At 48.2% G+C, this 20589-nt stretch overlaps 1 protein-coding gene across 3 annotated transcripts; it reads right to left on the reverse strand.

Moving 5' to 3' along the window:
* Positions 1-1591: 1591 nt before the first annotated feature.
* bcorl1 (BCL6 corepressor-like 1) lies at positions 1592-20205 on the reverse strand. Of its 3 annotated transcripts, none has more exons than XM_030368629.1 (12): positions 20017-20205; positions 14221-14306; positions 11474-14116; positions 11119-11251; positions 10111-10629; positions 9124-9308; positions 8601-8864; positions 8292-8458; positions 7320-7465; positions 6073-6150; positions 4379-4550; positions 1592-3547 (listed from the first exon to the last, which is right to left on the reverse strand). In XM_030368629.1, exons 1-12 carry the CDS (start codon positions 20048-20050, stop codon positions 3166-3168), a joined length of 4809 nt encoding a protein of 1602 aa, XP_030224489.1. In that variant the 5' UTR covers positions 20051-20205; the 3' UTR covers positions 1592-3165. The 3 variants fall into 3 exon arrangements, with proteins under 3 accessions (XP_030224489.1, XP_030224491.1, XP_030224490.1); XM_030368631.1 differs by lacking the exon at positions 20017-20205 and adding an exon at positions 16814-17054; XM_030368630.1 differs by lacking the exon at positions 20017-20205 and adding an exon at positions 16804-17054.
* Between the last annotated feature and the right edge of the window lie 384 nt (positions 20206-20589).

A 20589-nucleotide genomic window follows, 5' to 3' on the forward strand; every position in this document is an offset into this window, starting at 1 on the left:
AAGGGAGAGGGGAGGAGTGGGTTGACTGAGAGAAAATGGCTCTAGGGGCTCGTTGTATCTAGCCCTTGTATTGTATTCAAGGGCTAGTGTGTTAGCTATGATTTAAAGTAATATGTAATGCACTTGAAATGTTGTTTTTGTGTGGAATAGTGAAACTTTGTGGCTGAATACTAGACTGGGGTCGTTTAACCCAACCGCTCAAACAAACAACAAGGCTGAAATCCTTTTTCTTTTTCTCAACAGGATCTACATGTCAATACAATACATGACTCCACTAGTTCGCCCTTTCCATGTTGTAGGTCTTGCAGAGACTTGCCCTCGTTTCGGACCAATCAGAATCCACTGTCCCACAACGGAAGACCAATGTGCTGCACGGGATCACAGGGGCTTGGTGAGCGAGCGGGACTCACGGCTGGATTCCATTCGGCCTGTGACGTCAGGCTGGAGTTACAGGACCTCAGTTTGGCCTCTGTCGAGGTGACGAAGAAACGCACACACTGCCATTTATTTTATTGTAACCTAAACTTTAACCAAAACTTTAAAATACGTGTTGCGGAATTTGCGAAAAAAACATTCGGCACACAAAGTGGCCTTTTTAAACGAGTGTAAACATTTATACACAAGGCTACTTCTGGAATTTCCCCCGGGATTAATAAAGTATATATCTATCTATCTACTTTTATAGGCGTTCAGACAGGCGAGTTTATACGGATGCGCACGCACCCAAAGCACTCCTTCTTGCGCGATAACGGCCGTGCTGCTGCTGCGCTGGCTGTGGCTGAACGCTGGTAACCCCGCATGGTCTGCCTGTCACACGGTACAGTGTTTAGACACCATCTGGCCAGTGGGGCTCTGTGTAAGGGGAAGTCACATTCTCACGATACAATGCCACCAACCGAGTAACCCATCTCTGATTTGCATGTGTTGAAGAATAAAGTAGCAAATAACGATTAGATATTTCGTGTTCCTGTTCTTTTTCCACATTGTAATGATATGCCTATGTATGAAGATTTTCCGTCAAAGTTTAATTATCTAAAAAGTAGTGCCGAAGTATGTGCTGGTGATTACGTTTAACAATTAAACGTACGCCAGGTTGGAGTTCTTGACAAAGGTTACGTTGATGTTTATGCAATTATATGTCTCAACTATGTCACACATACGGTCTGAATTCAGAATATTTACGAAGGTGGTAACTCATGCTAGGCCTACCAACTCATTGTAAAGTCTACTAGGAAGAGAAAAGATTGATTTCAGTTCAGCGCTTTCAGTTTCAGATGTTGATTTCCGGTCCCTGGCGCCCTCTAGTGAACAACCTCTCGGTGATATCTGGGCCAGCGGAGGGTTCCCCGTTTCGGTGTACCGTTTGTCCCTTGTATAAAACCTTTTGACCCGCCCTGCAAATGCAGACCTTTATTTTTGCGACCCTTTTCTATACGACTGCAAAAGCCCTGATCAGTTGTAAAATATAATGTGTTAGTGTACAGATTCTTAGCTGTAGTGCATCAGTCAGCAAATGGCACTCATTTGAGACTAATTCTGATTAACACATTAACAATCATGCTTTATTCCTGTCAATTTCATACAAAAGGAGTCAAATAAAAGTTTCTTTATTGTTCTCACACAGGTTGCTTGAAGGCTTGGTGTATCCCATTCACTATACTTTTATTTACCTTTCGATCACATTATCTTAAATATCTTTTCTTTACTTCATGACCTCCAACAAAAACTTCATTGATTGTCAACACAAAACTTTAGCACCAGTACATTAAAACTGTACTTTTGCTTTGCTGAAATACTGTTTTTTTCCAATCAGGAAGAGAAAAAGAAAAAAACAGAATCAAGGAATCCTAATTAGTACAATTCAAAGAAATGAAGCACCAACCATATACAAAACAAAACAAAACAAGATTTCATAGATAGTTCTGTCCCATACACAAAAGGTCAAATATATTAATGACTATTAAATTAAGCACAGACAAACAAAACAAAAACAGTGTAAATAAAAACACGCAGCAAGGAGAGTTCCAGAAGACCACATGGACGGAGGGGCGGGTTAGGGTTCAGGGGTCAGGGGTGCAGTTTACAAGGCTTTAGAGTTCCGGGGGGGGGGGGGGGGGGGGTGGAACGGCTCCGGGAGGAGGCTTCCGGGATGGGGGCGGGCGGAGGGCGTAGCTACAAAAACTTTTCATCTTCGCAAATCTGTAAACAAGTTCACATTCTCAAGTATTCCCCCTTAAAAAATGTTACAAATAAAAACAAGAACAAGGAACCCCGAAGAAATTAAAATCACTTTGTAGCCGAGCCTGGGACATTTGTTTTGTGTGAAATGGTAACACACAGCAAAAAGAATAGGGTGTGTCCGGTAATGTTTTGTACACCGTCTCCTCTGGATAAGAACATGAAGTGTGTCAGCGGTAAGGGGGGGGGGGGGGGGGGGGGGTCGGGGTAAAGCTGTGTGCGAGAGAGAGGAGGAGAAGGGTGCGTTTGCAGGACAATACGATGTGCCGTGGGGTCGGACCGCTGCAGGGGGCCCGGGTGTCCCCAGGTCCACAGAGAGACCATCTGGACCCCAACGGGGTCAAGCCGGGCCTAAGCCTCTTAGCCGTATTTCACCAAGAGAAAAATAAAGAAAAAATGACTTGGATTATCTTTCCCCTCGAAAGAAAAAAAAAAAGAAAGCATGATGCGCTTTCCCATCAGGAACAAACTCAAAACCAAAAAGTTCTGATCGTCGATGTCGTCCCACCTCTCGCCACGAGACTACAATTATAATTATAATTCAATCATGATCATTCAATCAAAAAAAGTGTTCCATAATTCATGTGTAATCAAATTGACCTATTGATAGGAACCTGATTGCTGTTATATTTATACTTCTGAGCACCAAGTGTCGTCACTTGTCTGTTACTGTGCGCTTTTGTCCTTTCTTTGACCACCAGATGATGGACCTACAGCTGAGGTCAAGAGGTCAGAGAGACCGGTCCAGTCCCAGACCCTGGCGAGAGTTTAAGTGCTTGGACCCCCCAAATCGTCCACCAGCCTTGCTGAAAAAAAAACCGGGATGGAGAGGATTCTCTCTTACAACTGCACCCTCCCGAGGGAGCACAATAGGGTAGACGCAAGGTTAAGCTTTTGAAGCACGACGAGGGGGGGGGGGGGGGGGGGCTATCGACCACGAGGCCTGCCGACACAAGCGCGCTCCACCTCCGTCGCCTGCTCCTCCTCGGGCAGAATGTGGATGGAGGAGCCCAGCAGTCTCTGGAGCTCGGGCACACAGCGCACCAGCTCCACCTGCCCTTCCTCGTCCCCACCTTCCTCGTCTCCCTTCTCGTCCTGCTCCTCGTCCTCGTCCTCCTCGTCCCGCTCCGTCCGTTTCCCCCGGTGGGGCGGGGCCAGGGCGCCGCTCACCTGGCTGAGCGCCACCTGCCTCCAGAGCTCCGCCCCCGCCAGGCTCACCACCTCCAGGTGGGGGTGGCGCGAGCGGAAGATGCGCGTGGACATCTTCAGCCGCCGCAGGACGTCCGCCAGCAGGAACCAGTTGCAGTAGCTGGAGGAGGTAGAGGAGGAGGAGGAGGAGGAGGAGGGCCGACGTTACAGCGGGGGAAATATAAGAATCGAGGTACAGGATGAAACAACAACTTGGATCTGATGCAAGCCATTTTAACGCCGGGATTCCACCGGACGCGTTATGGGCGCGTTACGGCTGCGGCACAGAACGGCGTCTCTCGTCGGCCATGTTGCCGACCCTCTGAGACCCTTTGATTTATTGACTGCTGACCTGGTGCCACCGGTCATGACGTAATAATGTTGATGTGAATTTGTGATAGGCTACATGAGCCGAGTATTGTGTTTTATTTAGAAAATTGACCGGATGCTCTATAGCTTTTACTTTTTCATTTCCTGCCCTGCTCGATCTGCTCTGTTGAAATTGACTCGGTTCAGCAACGGCTTGCGGCAAAAATAGAAATGCTACGGAATGATAGCGCTGCGGCGCGGCGAGCCGCTCCTGGGACGCTGCTGAGACGTTCCGCAGCCGCGCCCGGTGGAAATGGTCTCATTGATTAGAGTGGAGCCTATCTGCTGCGGTGACCGCGGCCAAGACGTGCCGCAGCAGTAACGCGTCCGTAACGTGTCCGGTGGAATCGGGCCGTAAAGCAGTGTACTGCTTGTTACTCATTATCGCCGTACTGGGGTCGCTTATAAGAGGTCCCCCTCCAGGGACCTCTGTAGATCTACAGAGCCCCCCTCGACCCACAGACTCACCCAAGGGTGAGTCTGTGGGTCGAGGGAGGCCGCTGTGTTGTTACCCAGAGAGGCTGTAGATCTACAGAGGTCCCCCCCTCCGGGGTCCCCCCTCGACCCCCCCCCCCAGACTCACCCTTGGGTGAGTGACACCTGGACGTGGTAGCAGGGCAGCAGCGGCTCCGAGGAGAACTCAAACAGCAGGCCGTCTCTGTCGGGGTCCCCGTCGGCCGGACCTCTCCCCTGCTCCTCCTGCTCCCCGTTCTGCTCCAACAGCAGGAACTCCCAGCAGGGCTCCTGCTCGCTCTCTGTGACGAGGTGAGGCCAGGGGGAGAGAGGGGGAGAGAGGGGGGGGGGGGGGGGGAGAGCGAGAGAGACTTGTTACATGCATTTACAAAAGCTGAGACGCCTCTCTGGAATGGAGTAAGATGTCCCTCTAGTGGTAGGCTCGTTTACTTGAACAATACAGGAGTTCCAGCCGCCTCTGGGGCTGTTGTCACGCTGACCCTTTGATAGAATCTGACTGACTCTAAGTCAGCTGCCTCTAGCTTCTGATATTGTGAGTTATGTGAACGTTTGCACGTCATCGCAAAGCAGATGATTCAACAATGGAGCTGTATGTTTTCATTGGAGGAGAAATATTGGTCAGTGTTACTATTTAAAGAGTAACCGTAGCCGTGAAGAGCCTAATGGATTCTCTGTTGCCTTACTGTGCGGCCATGGGTTGCCTCTGGACATCTTAACCACTGCCTCTTCAGTCTCTAAAGCTTCTCCATCCTGACCTTTGAGTGCGTGATGCAGTCATCCTGTTATTCAGTAGCTGAGAAAATGATTATCATCACTAGAATAGTCGAAGTAAGAACGAACATTCTGTATTTGTAAAGAACAGAGTTGAAGGAGTGATTTTAGACCGAACAGTCCTAACAGGAACTGACCTTGATATGTTTCCAGTGCTTAATATGCGCTCTTTGGGTCTATTGAGCAAAATTAAAGCATTTTAAATAGGAGACAATACACATCTGTAATGACAGAGTGACATACATTTTTTGTAAGTAAAAATATATACGTCATGAATTTCTTAAAGTACTTTATCCTATCGCAAAAAATATAAAATATTGAAAATCAATACCTAAGAAAAGTTTAAAAAAATATCCCTGTGGAGTATGAGAGGTCTCTTAATATCTAGACCTCTCATATCCGAATCAGGTCTAGATATTAAGCCATGTCGTATTCTTTTATTCCAGCCTTTATCACAGAAACACCCAAGGTCAAGTTTTGCAGTCTCATGTTCAATGACATTTAACTTACAAACACAGGATTGGTTTAGTCCGTTCAATTACATGTGCAAAATATTATCTGTGTTCTTGTACTTTTAGACAGTTTGGCATTGAAACAATCAGTTGGCACTATTTGCGCACTTTGGATGCCCGGAGGTCTGCATTCAAATCCATTACAATTGCCTTGCTCCTCAGTTGTTACGTTTTTGTGAGGGAACTTTTAATCTTCACAAAAACGAAAATGTAGGACGGGGACGGGGACGGGGACGGGGGGGTGTCTCATCTCCAAGCGTCTTACCATCTTAGAATTATTAACGGCTGCGATCTGTGCCAGAAAACTGATGAAGGAATCACTCCCAAACCGAATAACTTAAAGCAGTTTCCCAAATAATAGCACCTCAGATACTCAGTAAAAAGTCGTATTCAGGCCAAGGGGAAACACAACGCTAAAAATAGACCAAGTTACCTGTCCAAATATACATCACGAGGCAAACTGCACTCGGATGGAGAAATTTCAACATGCCGGATCTGCAAAATGAGAAAGGTGTCTCACCAAACAGGGAACTACTGTGGAAGTCCCACAGCAGAAAGGGATCATGCTCGCTCCGTCCTTCCAGATCGGTGAAGTATTCTGCAGAACAAAGGGGGAAATGTCTCGTGTTACATCATACCCAGAAGGGTATGGCGTATACCCAAGCCCCGGAAGTATGACCGCTTCTCAGATGCTTTCAGATGTATGAGGAAAACCATATTAGGAATTGTGTGGGACAAATTGACCGCATCACATGGCATGAAAGCCAATCCAGGCCCTGACTATTTCTAAGATAAATTTGTCACCTACATTATTGTTAACATAGTTTAGGCAAACAAGCAAAAAACTCTGTTTTTTTGTTTGTATATTTCATATCCTTTATTTCCATTCCTCTTCGGTCCCCTAAAAAGCTTGGTAATTACAATCCTAACTTAGAAGATGATGCATTATTAAAATCCAAAGTAGAAATAGCCAGTGATTCTATATACTTTGAAAATAGACGTTATTAAACTGCTGCTGATTGTTGTTATTCAAATGCTGAGGGGGTAACCAAAATCCCATAACAACTGGTCACACAACACACTGACTACTACCAAGTGGGACTGTTAACCAGCATATTATACAGTAGGTAAAACATATACGGTAGAACGTGAGCGGGCTGCAATATCCCGGGTCTGAACAAGCCCAGAAAGTAGCAACCAGGTATTAACCCTGTAGTATACACACAGTCACAACGCCAACATGCATCACACTTTATAGAGACGGTTAGCAACGCAACATTACAATCATCGCTGATTAACCCTTTCTCTGTGACCGGGGAGGAAAAATAATAAAGGCTGATGGATATTCCCTTGCTGTGTTAGGAAGTATGACTACAGCTGCACAGTAGTTTCTCTCTGTGTGGATTTTGTACACGTAGAGAGACGGTTGTGTGCTTATTTTCACTCAAGGTAAAAACCCTCTAAACTGATACTTACAGGTTCCCCCTCCCCTTTGAAGATGATACAGAAGACAACGGAATTATAATCGATTAAGATTGAACAAGAAAATTCTTGTTCTATTAACAATTGTTACTATTATTGATCGGTTCTGGAGTTTATTAACATAATGAATGTGCATATTGAACTGAAACAAACAACTTGACATTTGTATAATTGACGTGAATGAATCTACAGATATATTTATTATAATTCTACTTAACTTCTATCCATGCATGGCTTATTCAAAATATATCAGGTTATATATATTCACTGTGAAGATGAGTTTACCTGTGAGGAAGGTCTTCATGTTGGGACTGTGGGCCAGCTTGACTGCTGTGTGTCCGGAGTAGGTGGCCAGCGTGGGGTCTGCCCCATGATTGAGCAGCAGCCACACTATTGGGAGGTTATCACTGGCCACTGCATCGTGAATGGGCCTGAGAAGCAAAAGAGACATTGGATTGGTCTACATTTACATCACTCATAGATTACTTAGTATTCGTAGTATTTGCAAAGTAAATATAATTAATCAAACACGTGTACTTTGAAAGCTGCCACACTGTCTAAGTCATAACACAATTTATCATTGAACCAAAAATGATGTTTAAATTTGTCTCCATAGACCAATTTCACAGAGGCATCATAAGGAAAAACATGTTATGTACCAGTGCAACTTATCTGCACTAATTTGGTCTGCTGGTCTGGTAGAATACCACTCTGGTACATAAAAGTAACAGGCCCATCTTTACTATTATGAGCTACACCCTTGTTTTTCTTAAAGGAGACATATTATACCACAAGGTGTGAGTGTGATTAGCCTTACAAGCCGAAAATCTGCCCCGTGTGACATCACTAGTGGGCGTGTCCCACCTAGATCTGTGCTGGATAGATGAGCAACGTTTACTTCAGTCCACTGGGTAGGCTGGTAGACTGATCTAGGTGGACACACCCACTAGTGATGTCATATGGGGCAGATTTTCGAAACGGCTTGTAAGGCTAATCCCACTCACACCTGGTGGTATAATATGTCTCCTTTAAGATGACACCTCTGTGGAAAGGTCTCATATCAACAAAGTCAACATTCTTCCCCAGACTACAGTTTAAGACTACAATACTAGTCGAACGGGACAAATGTTTTGTGAAACCTTAACACTGAGCAGCAATGTTAAACACATTTCTCATCCGTTAGGAAACCCAACCACAGTCCACTACGGGGACACATGGAGATGAAGCCCTTCTGGAATGGATGAGATGTGTTCTCACCGCGTTCCGTCCTGGGCGCTGCAGTTGACGTCAGCCCCGTGCCTCAGCAGGATCTGGACGATCTGCGTCCATCCCCGGGACGACGCCTCGTGGAGGGCCGTGTAGCCGGCGTTGTCACGGCGATTGACCTCTCGGATGTCCTTCTCCAGACAGTAAAGGACGACATCCTGAGGGGACGCACAGGCGGCACGGCCGTCAGAGCACGTTGACATTCAGCCGGTTGTCATTAGTCATCTGCCGGAGACGGCCAGCGATCTCCAGACGATCGCTCACACAGGAAAAGTCGCAGTGGGGATTAAGCTCTCTCACCTGGTAGCCGAGCCTGGCGGCCCGCTGGAGCAAGGTCTCCCCGGCGTTCTTGTTGACGATCAGTCGACGGACCTCTGGGGGGACGGGCTTCCTGGGCGGCGACTCGGGCCCGCTGCCCCCGCCTGCGGAGCCTTTCTTACTGGGCGGTGGGGACAGCGGGCTCTTCGGCGTGGCCGGGGGACTGGTCCGCTTCTTCGCGGCGGTGTCCTCGTCGGGCGGTAACGATGCGGATCGCTTCCCCAAGCCGCCGCGCTTGGGCTTCGCCTGTGATTAGGACGCGACAGTTATGAGGAAGCCGTGTTTATGGGTGTCGCGCGTTTGTGCCGTGCTGAGCAAACACCAGGGCAATTTGCTCTATGCTCCAGGAACCAGAGACATAAAAACCAGCAGCCATTAGGATAAATCACCTGGCATTAGCCTATAAACCCACAAGGGGGCAGTGTAAGCTAATCAATCTGACAGCACCCCTCAACTAAGTACGGCTCTGTAAATATTGGGCGGCTTAATGGGGAAAACATCTTACCTTGGGCTCCTCGTTGTCGGTGTGTTTGGTTTTGAACTTCCTCTTTCCTGACGGCTTGTCGCTGCCCTCCGGGGACACCTCACTCTCGTGGTAGCCGCCGGACCCCGAGCGGGTAAACAGGGCCCCTTGGAGGGCCAGGGCAGGACTGGAGGCCCCGTGACTTGGGGATAAACCGCTCTGTAAATCTACAGTTAAAGAATGAGTTAAAGGTTGAGCTTCCGCCGCTGTTTGAGATCAAGTAAAGGACGAGTAAATGTAATCAATTAACGGCAACGGTGATCAATAGTCAGCGTAAGACACGGCTGTCATTAGTGTTAAAGATACTTCATGTTAAGACAAAGTATCCAACTGTACCTTTTAATGTCAGCAACAATGTGTGGCACATTTTCCCTTAATGTCATAGATTTAATCAATTTAACGATTAAATAAAAAAAACATTTCTTATCACACTTTTTAAAGCACTATTTTTAAGCTGCTGTAGAAAATTTGAGAGGTGTAAAAGGAGATAGCCGAAAAAATTATGAAACAATACAATCCCTCCGTTCCTCCTTTCTCATCCCTTAAGAAGCTAGTGTAGCATTCACACACCTGGGAATGACAAGCGAGATGGACTCTCCGAACCAATTAGGGAAGAGATGGCCTGATTGGTAAGAAATTAGTATTTCACTCACTAGCTGAGGGATGGCTATTCCAATTCTATCAAACAATCCAATTATAAATCTTGAATCTTACCTACAGCACCTCAATCACAAGGGATATTTGGCAAGGAAGGTATGATAGCGGAATCGGTATGCAAGGGTGGATTGTGAGGACCGAGGCAAATAGCTTTGGGTGGGCCTACAATGGAAAGCAACTGAAACCCCTCCGCAACTGAAAGTAGGCATCAATGCCCAGAGGGCCAGGCAGACTAAACCTGTGAGTAGGCGGTCCTCATTAGACGTCTGCAACTGAAAAAACGCTGCACGGAGAATGACGATTTCGGCATACCGTCTGTCTTTCCGTCGTTTGGGGTGGGGCTCTGGGGTCCTTGGTCCTCCAGCCTGTCCTTCTCCACGATGTACTCCCCGCTCTGGTACTTCCTGCTGCGGCAGCGCCGGCGCTTCTTGTGGGCCGGCGTGTCTCCCGCAGCCGGGGGGGCGGCGGTGGCGGCCGCCGGCGTCCTGACCTTGGCCGGCTTCGTGTCCCTGGGCAGCGGGTTGCTGCGGGGCCGGCCCCTGGGGCGGCGCGCTGGCTGCGCAGGCGCGGGAGCGGCGGGCGGCGGCGGGGAAGGAGCAGGCGGCGGAGGAGGAGACGGAGAAGGGGGGCTGCGGAGGGAGGCGGCAGGGGGCGGGGGCGAGGGGGAGGCGAAGCCCCAGGGGTCCTCCGGCGGAGCCTCATCGCACCGCCGCCGACCCCGTCTCAGTCTTGGAGTGGAGCTCTCGGGAGATTTGGCGGTCTTAGTGGACGCGCTGAGGCCACGCGGGGAGGCAGAGGAGTCTAGACTCCGAGGGCTGCTCAGCCCGCCATCTATTAACCGCCAGAAAGCACAGTCACCGGTTACACTCGGGGAACACCGCGCAAGGAAAACCATTCATCACCTTTTAAAAATAGGACGCCGACAAATGCACACACGGTCTCCTTAACGTCGGGCATGCACACAACTCCACTACACAGGGCAGCGAACGAGAACTACACAAACACACACTTGATGTATGCCTTTATACTTCTAATCATATCCAACCCTTGAGGTCACCAATACTATACCAAAGATAAGGGCAATTTGTTTGTTTTAAAATTCACCTCAAAAGTTACATTACACCTTTTCTTAACCCGTGTTTACCCAGGGTAGGCCGGCAGATCATTACATGTTCCTTTTTAGCGGCCTCCTGCTATGTGCGTTAAGACGAAGGGTGTGTGCTCAGGCTTGCTTATTCAGACTCACACACGCGCACTCATACGTGCGCGCGCACACACACACAGACACACACACACACACACACACACACTAGGACTGGCCTGGTGTTCGGAGAGTTGCCTGTTCCCCTTTGTGGAGGGAGCTCCTGTTGTTGGGCAACTCCTCTTTATTGTGCGAAGGAGGTTCGTCTGCTGATGCACTCCTCTCCCCCACCGTTGCACACGGCTTCTTTTGCTATAACACACAAGGGATAACTTAGACCAAAATGAATTCAACATTTCTGCAATTGTATTTGCTTATCACAGACAAGGATTCAAAAATAAATAGGAATTAAGGAAAAACATTTAGTTTAATTGATTATTATTTATAATTGATTGGATTTTTTTCAAGCAAAGAACCAACACATTATGCAAGATCAAACATTTTTTGATAACTGGACTAGACGGATGGGTTTACCTTTTTGAGACAGGGCACTTTCAGCGGAGTGCTTTCCTTGTCCGGCCTCTTCTTCACGGTCACGGTGGCTTTCTTTGATGGCTCCGGCGGCGATTTCTCCGTTGCAGGCTTTTTAGTGCCGGCTGCCTTTTGTTTGCTCACAGACGATTTCGCCTTGGTGGGTGACTTCTCTTTGGTCCCGTTTGTTTTGTTGTCGACCCCGCCGCTGCCTGTCAGACACCGGCCGGTCAGAAGGGAGTGAACGACTCCCTGTAACTTGGCATTGCGCGGCTCGTCCGTCGGCACTCCGCTATGGTCCTTCAGTAACTCGCCCTCCAAGACCTGGGCCAGTTTACTCTCCCTCCTGCTGCCGTTCATGGAGGCACTTGCCCTGAAGGCAGCAGGTTTAGCGCAGACCCGTTGTTCATGAAGTCCCTGACTGGGAACCTGCGGCTCCGTACTGGTTTCTCTGCGCTCGCTGGCCTTTGCTCTCCCCGTTTTGTTGGCGGCCGGCGCCGGGGCCTCTTGGTGTGGGGTGCCGGACGGCTTCCTGTCGTTGCTCTCCGTGGGCCAGGGCGGTGGATATTCGAGGGTCTGTTGTTTGGACTGTGTGCCCTGGCCCCCGGTGAGAGGATTCGGGACGTCTGCCTTTTTTACGGCGACGGCCGGGGCTTGGGCCAAACCGTCAGCGACAAATGCTTTTGTTTCCAGGGCTTTCTGCTTCACTATGGACTCCAGGGTGGATAACGGGGACTTCACCCGGTCCCACTTGTTGTCTTCCACTTTCAGAGGGCTGTGACTGCCACTCTGGTATTTGGGAGCTTCTGAACTCCCGCTGCCCTTGGTCTTTGGGGGTCCTTGGGGGACCTTTTTCTGAGCGGATGCCCCCTGGTTGGGCAGGATGGCTGGCTGATGCCACGCTGGCTTGACGATGGCGGCGGATAACGCCGCGGGGGTTTTGCCCGCCCCCACGCCCTGACGAACGGTAGCGGAGCCCACCAGGGTGGCGATCGGGGCTACTTTTGACGGGCTTTTCTTGGGGAGAGCTGTGCTGGTGCGGTTCGCGTGCTTCGCGCTTTGAGGATGCTGGGTTCCTTTCATTAGAAAGGATGGCTTCTTGCCCTTTGAGGCCAGGTGTTCCCCTTGGTCAACGATGGATATGAATTCCTGCTTTGCAAAATTCTGAAATTCGTCCACAAAAGTGCCCTTTCCATCTTTTCCCCTCAAGGTAGAAGCCAGTATAGGGCTGGCGACTCCAACATAAGTCCCTGGGATACTTTTAATGGAATCTGGTGAGGGCCCCTTCCCCCACGACTTGGGCTCCGCGACATGGTGACCAGGCTGCCTGCTTGTTTGTCTTTGATGAGAGCCGTTTCGCTGCATGTTTGGTAAAACCGGGTATTGCACGGCTGAGCTGTAAATAGTCGTGTTACCCCTCTTATTATTACTGTTATTATTATTATTAGGAGCCTCTCTGTGGTCTGACTCACTGTGGTGACGCTCCTTTGCACTGACGGCGTTTAAGGGTTCACTGGTGCACTTTGGACGTTTCGACTTGGCCGACAGATCGAGGGGGACGTCCGGCTGCTCGGCGGGGCAGCTGTCGCCGTGGTCCTCTAAAGCAGCCGTGGGGTTGGAGTTCAGGCAGCCCATGGAGGTCTGGTCCTCCGTGTTGCTTTTCTCCACATGGTTGAGTAGCCGGCTCTGAGTGGTGATGGTGGCCAGCGAAGGGGCACAGCAGATGGCGGCGGTGGGAGACAACGTGAAGCGGGTGGGCGGGGCCGTACCGGGAGGCGGGGGCTGGAGAGGCGGAGCCGTGGTGGGCGGGGGCGACGCCACGGCAGAGGCCAAGGCCTTGTGTTCTTTCCCCGTGGATTTCCCGCTTTTATTCGATGCAAGGGTCGCTTTGAGCTTGGGCATCACCGCGCCGGGTTTCTTCTCCGGGTGGGGAGTCCGTCCAACCGAAAAGGGGTACGGGTAGGTCCTCGGTAGTAGCGTCCCGCCGGAACAGGGCGTTTGAGGCGGGACTTCCTGTTGAAACTGAGTGGCTGCGGCTTCTCGCAGCGCTGCGATCTGACCCAGTGCGGGCGGAAGAGTGATTTTACAAAGGGGAGAGGGGAGGTTGGTGGCTGGGACAAAAGTGACCGGCTGGCCTGGTTTGAATAAAGTTGAGCACTGGAACCCAGGGGGAAGACTCATCCCAGACTGCGTTTTCGTCTGCGATTTCTTACTGGATGTCGCATTACCGTAGGCGGCGCTGAGCGACTCCGCCGGTCGGACCCTGGCTCCGCCGACCCATTGAGAGGCAGGACACCCCACCGTCCCGTCAGAGTTTTTTTTGGCAACGTCCTGCCTCTTCTCCGCTGGTTTGTCCGTAGCGGCGAGCGTAGCGCCGGGCGCTGGTGCCTTGCCGGGCTGCTGTGGCGGACTCACCTCCGGGGTGTGATTGTAGCTGTGAGTGTCCACACAGTTCTCCTTGGCTACGGTGCAGTCCTTGGCCGCAGGGTTCCGATTCTGCTGACTGAGGACCACATCTCCTCGGAGCTCGGGGGGCAGCGTCTGAGGGGGATTCCCCACCATGCTGGGAGAAGACGCTTTGTTTGGAGCACTGACCTCTCTGCTCACCGTGCCTCCATCCCCTACATTCATTAGCGTAGGATCCACCTGGGAGTTGAGAAGACGTTGTGAGCTTGCTGTTAATTAAATGTGAGAGTGTAATAAAACACTGAACTCGAAATCTATGTCAAATTAAAAAAACCGAACCTTACCTGCATAGGTGTTTCTTTAACACAACATTTCACAGAAGGAGGTGGTGGGCCACTTAATATAGGCTTCTTTGAGATGCGGTGATATTCTGTGAAGAAAATATGGGAAAATATGGACTTTAACAAGACTTTCCTATTATTTTTAGCCACGAATAGGTCCAGGTTCAAACAAGAGAAGTGGATGTTGGTGAACCGATGAAAACTTCCCGCTAAGTCCCAGTGTTCAAACACCAGATATTGTACAATTTCCTCAAACTAAAGCAATGATTCAGAGAAGTAAGGTTTTGCCCACGGAATTGAGGAACACGGTTGTTCTGTTGTATCGTTGTATTCAGGCATCAAAGGCAGAGGATATGGATCACTACACAGTGGCTTTCTGTTGAATCTCAAAGTGTTTTTACTCGACAAACACAAGCTCATTAAAGAGAAAGGAAAGGGGGGTACAATTGATGACCTCCAAAATGACATGCTCCTATAATTCTGCATCACAGGTAGGCTAATTTAGGTGGGTTAGCTGCCGATTAGGTCATGCACAGGTAAACTGACAGTTATTCAAACTACCAGGGGAAGCAATTGTAAAATAATGAGATTCAGGTTTGTAATAATCTGGATTATGCCTAATAGATATAGCAGATACTTTGATAAAAGTATTGCTTAGAGTTAGCAGGATTGTGTTTTTAGCAGGATGTACATTGCTGACCAGTTGGCAAGTGCCAAAATGGGTTGGTAGAAACAATATATATAATATATAATATATAAGAAGGACAGAAACGTCACCTCTACATTTCAAAGCGTCTTTGGTTGTCATGCATCTTCTAAGCAATCTATTTTTTTGATAGCCTTCTTTGACACTGCCTAAGTCATGGCATAAATTACTGCACAAGTTAACTGAGGTTAACCAGAAACAAATATGTAACTTCCACAAGAAAGGCAATCAAAATAATATTTTTTTAAAAACTGGGTACACCCTTTTAAAAAAACGATAAAAAATGCAAGGGAAACATTTGAGAATAACTTTTCTCGGTCTACACGCCCTCCGATATAGATAGAAGAAAAGATCTTCTGAAATCACATGAGATTCAAACATGTTTACAGAGGATGTAGACGGAACAGGGACAATCCACAGCGATGAATGAATGACATCCCCGGCCCAACATCTCCGCTGGTATCCACGAACACGGAGTGAAACAGGCACAGCGATGCAGTGCAAGGAGGGTCTGCATTCATTACCGTGTGACATCGTGTTGCTTACAGCTAGTTTGTCTTTGTGCTGCAGATACGCCGTCTATCCCCGCTAAATCACTTGAATCAGATTACATTTTAGACCTATGTGTGTGGGGAAATAGCCTGCACACAATGCGCACTTCATAACCTCAAAACTCAAAAACAAAGTCATCGCCAGTCAGTCGGGTAAACACCAACTATGACACACATTTAAACCCACATCTAAACCCTTATCCATCCTGCCAGCTCCCTGTCCATCTCCCAGCACAAAGGAGACATGTCCCAATGACACGATCGCACGATAAAGTGAAAGATATTAACAATGTGAGCCAGACCGATATAAATAAGACGTCTATAAATAGTTCGTTTTGTGTCGATATCGCCTCGAAGAAACTCTGGAGATCTCCGGGTCGGGCTCGCTCCTTCGCGGGAGATGGCGAACGAGTCGTTCTGCGCGGGGACGACAATTGCCTCTCAGGTGATTGCTCCATCTACAGCCAAAACACGAGCACGCTGAAATGGCTGTCGTGTTGCCTGGAGCCCCGATCGGGGTCTCAGTTCAATGTATTTTATTTATTTTTTTCAAATGAAGGCTTGTGTTTTTGGTCCGGAGGCAAAAGCACTGACATGAGCATTTCCCCATCGAGTCGCCTGGGCTGCGTCGTTCATTCGCACTCGCAGGGCACAATGTGGCAACGCCGCCGCCGCCGTGTCCGTCACAGCGTTGCCGATAACGTAGCCCTGTCGACATCCACCCAACCCTCCCCCCCAAAAAAAAAAATCAGGTAACATTCACATCAAAGTCTAATGATTAGCAAACAATGCATAAGGATTTGCCCGTCCGTATACAGGAACCAGTAACGTGCTTTACCAAACATCCCAGATCAATTGAACCAAGAAATGGCAACGCTACAGATCGGGCCATTGACTTCACTGAGTTGGTAACAAATGTTTCGATTAAGAAGTGCCCCACTGGACAACTAGCCCGTGGGGTGGACAACAGCAAACTTACAGGCCAGCGCTGAAAGGGGCGCCACTCGTGAACGAGATGGCAAACAATATTAAACTCCGATGTCCAATAACACAAATGTTCAGATCCCTGCGCAGCAAAGTCTCGGCGAGCCTCCGCATTACTCACAGTGGTTTACATGTTTAGACAGGCTACTGTATTTATCCCTGACCGACCGACACCAAGTGTTCAGTCTAGTATCGGCCCTAAAGGAAACCACTTCAGCGCTGCGAGGCACTGGCGAGTTGGACCCGAACGGGTTGTGATCGTCCCCAGACTCTCCAAATACTGAATAATTCTAAAGGTAATTAGCAAGAAAGATAAGATGTCAAATGACAGAAACAGTTACGAACCCGTTCGTACAAATGGCATAAAAACATCACATGGCTCGGCTCAAATAAAGGTCCAACGTCTCGCCCCGCTGCTCGCTGCTGTCCACTAATCTCGACGATTTCGGTTCTAAAAGTCCAGGGGGGTTCGTCAAGACAGTCCAGTACAGTATCTCCAGTCTCTAGTCTGGTGGGAAAGAGGGGTAGAAGGTGGACATCTCGCATGGGATATGTAGTGTTCCGCCATCCACGCCCAGGCTCACGTATTGGCGAGCTGGGAGGAGTAAGGACTTCAGGTACCGGCATGCAGTTCGAGCTCCAGCCGCTCAAGGGGAAAGAGGGATCGCAACCAAGAGTGTAACGGTGCGCTAAACTGAAAAGGGTTATCGAAGTAACGAAGTGATAAATTGTATTCTTAAACGAAAATAATCACAGAGTGTCAGAGGATGAGTGTCTTCGTGAGGAAGGGAAGCAAGTCAATGAATAGGTTAGAACAGGGTCGATGGTTGCTAGAGGAGAATGCGAAACACATAAAGAGTGGGAGAGGTATGGTTCTTCTGTTGTTGCGGAATTAACACGAGGAAGCGACATCCCGGGTGTTTGGGGCACTTGCGCGTAGTAAACGTTAACAGCAATGATATTCGTATAGTTTTACAGAGCACAATAGACGGGCGGCTCTCTTTGAATTTCACAATGAAAGGCTACCTGAAGCCCCCCATATTGTTATTGCCATGTATGTCAGATAATGAGGCCTACTAATAGATAAGGTGTCTCCTGTGTTGACCTCCACAACTGACGTTTACCCATGTTTGCTTACAACAAAAACATTCATTTGTTTCGCCACTTGATCCACAAGCTCGTATCAAATGATAAAGCAAAATTGTCTATTTGCTCCCTCCAGCATAAACCATTAGTGATTAAATTCTGGGCTTGAAATATCTAAGCATCGAATTAGTTCATTATTATTTGCCCTTTTTTTCTTAGCACATCAACGACTATACCAACATGCAGGTTTCCATTATATTTCAGTCTCTAAGGAATGTCTGGGTCATGTCCTTGACCTTTTTATAAGCAGAACTGAATCAACTATTGCAGTGCAGTGTAATGTGTCACATTTAGCAGTTACTTTCGTTATATCGCTGTGTTAAGCGCAGGTTTTCCATCTCTGGCCCGGATGGTATATGGTCAACACCTGTCTGTAATTGGCAGTCACTTCTCCCAATCATATTGCCATATAGGATCAAAATACAGGACCAAATTCTGATCAAAATGTTATTGACACAATGAAACGATATAGTATCAAGCCACGATTGATATAATCAATAAATAACACAGGGTGTCGAGTGGATTCCATCTGGAGGCACAGTCTGTTGAGAATCAGAAATCGGTTTAGTCCACCAACTATCTGATCATTTGAAGGGGGGGAGGGGGGACTTGGAGGAAACAGGAGTTGGTTTGAACAAATACAACAGAAACAAACAAGAAGTAAAATACACAGCAAAGGAACGATATAGATTCTAGATCGTGATGTGCCATGTTTTATACCGATTTGACTTAAATGTATGATAAATCGATTTCCTGGCATAAATAATAATCAGCAGGATACTGATATGCAGGAGCACTACAGAATGGGTCAAATCTGATATAACCCGAAATGTCCAAGACACTGTTCATCTTTATCGATGTAACAATGGCATTTTAAAATCGTATTAGGTCACACACAAACAGGAAGTTAAATTGAAACAATCGGGTGATAAATAAATAACCAGGGTGTTCTTGATAATTGACAAAACCAAAAAGTTAGGCAAAAAATATAATCTTGGTCACTTCCCGGGTCAGAACTTTCATTTGGGCCGATTAAACTACCAGGCTAGGGTCCAAGTTTGTATCGTGAGGGATGAGGGATTGGCATACAAGCAGCCCTCAATGAGAAAGACCCCAGGTCGGACCTCTACACATGCCTACAGCGGGCAGCCTACGGCAGGCCTATCTAAAAAAAAAAACAATTCCGATCCAGCTAACCACGAAACAAGCAACTCAAACACGGGAATATATACATGTGCGATATCTTAAGACATGTTCTTTTCTGTTCAACATATCCTCCGCGTAAGTCTCCCAAACCATGTGTTGTTCCGGAGCTCTAACTGAGGGAGATAAGACCGGTAATGGCAGCGGGTCCCCCAGACGCCCAACGCCAGGTGACAGTGGGGCAAGTGTAAGACGGTTTAGCGGTCACAACTCTCCACCGCAACCCGACGGCACCAAATCGGCCAGGGAAGCGCCAGAGAGCGGAGTGGTCCGTTGACACCACGCGTTGTGTCCGTGCTGGGGTAACCCGGGGACCTCAGTGACCGCGCCGACAGCTATCCCGCTAGTGACCGGCCCGCTCGCTAACAGACCCGCCACTCGCGAACAAACGCTGACCCACAGCTCGACCAGGAGCGGAGCTTTGAAACCATGGGAATAAAAAAAAAGAAGGTGTTTCACAAAACACAACACCGATGTGTTCATAGGAAGGACGGTCACATGTGCGATCGCCAACTGTGACAATGAGGAAGACACTCGTTCGCTACGAGGGGCCTTCGGATGTTTCAGGAATGCCCTCAAAAAGTGGGCAGAAATAGTCATCTTTCGCCGGGTCGTGTGAGAGATTATCGACCTGATTAGGCCGCCATGGTCCATGGCTACGAGGATGTCCCGTCTGAGTTCGCGGTCCACCTGGTCAAAATTCAATGTTGGGAGGGGGCTACGCATGAAGTAAAAGTCCGAGTCGTTATAGCTACTACCTTAGACGTTATTAATTAATTATTCTACAGTAAACGACGAACAAGGGGGAAATCAAGGGCCGATCGCTCATGTGAATGTGAAACGGTGTGACGGTATGGAGTGGTACAAGGTTGAAATGCAAGCGCGGGGCTCAACTGTATCGGTTCGTGTCAGCGTTTTGGCAAACTGACTGCAATATCATGTATGTCATCTCGGGAACTTGGGTTATCCGTAGCTACATGTGACACGATCCCGCACAACACACAACACAAGTGGTGAAATAAGGTACGACCCAAACAAGTCAATCCACTGAAAACCACGTACAAGTCCAAAAATACATATATCGATGTCAAAGTTTGTCAAGAGTTTACTTGCCCTCGATGGCGTTGTGCAATGCCCCCCCCTTTAATGCCCCCTGCTCGCCCGTAACGCCTTTGTTATTAGTAATCGCATGGTATTGCACCGTCTTACCTTGCGCTCCAAGCTGCCTACAGTCAGAAAGCATGCATTCAGCGCAACAAGCTATTGTTCTCTATTGTGGTGGATCCGTGCGGGCACATGGGTGTGATTTTGAAGTAGAATGAATAGGAGTATGCAATTTTGGCTTGTCCTCGCGATCTTCGCTTATTGCCAGTTTTCGGGCTGCAGCAGCTGGAGATGCAAATCGCGCACTCTGGGTCCTAGCGCCGTGCTAAGACCTACAGGTGAACAGCATTGGATCGGAACTATTTATCAATAAGTGCGAGCGACCTTGTGACCGTCAAAAACAAACAAAAGAAAACCACCGCAATTGTGTTTCTTGTTTGAACTGCATTTCGTGTTTGAGACACATATCTAAACACATTAGCCTACGGGTCTAAACACATCAAATCTGGTATTGTTTCAGCATCTGACTCTTCGGCAATTTTAACAGAAACGCTTATGGATCACCTCCTGCGAGAATTGAGTCTCATTGGAATCATCTATGTCACCGATATGGCTGCAAATTAATTTGATAGGACAACTTCATCAGAAATGTTCTTGAAGTTGTTTATGTGATGTGTA

Source organism: Gadus morhua, chromosome 10 (assembly GCF_902167405.1).
Source record: "Gadus morhua chromosome 10, gadMor3.0, whole genome shotgun sequence".
NCBI lineage: Eukaryota > Metazoa > Chordata > Actinopteri > Gadiformes > Gadidae > Gadus > Gadus morhua.

What these genes read in the sequence shown, in the direction of transcription:
- bcorl1 (XM_030368629.1), bottom strand. Translation starts at nt 20,050, where the DNA reads ATGCTTTCTGACTGTAGGCAGCTTGGAGCGCAAG. An exon ending in AAGTGCCCTGTCTCAAAAAG is followed by an intron (nt 11,252 to 11,473) that starts GTAAACCCATCC and finishes TGTGTGTTATAG; the next exon opens with CAAAAGAAGCCGTGTGCAAC. An exon ending in AAACGACGGAAAGACAGACG is followed by an intron (nt 9,309 to 10,110) that starts GTATGCCGAAAT and finishes CTTTAACTGTAG; the next exon opens with ATTTACAGAGCGGTTTATCC.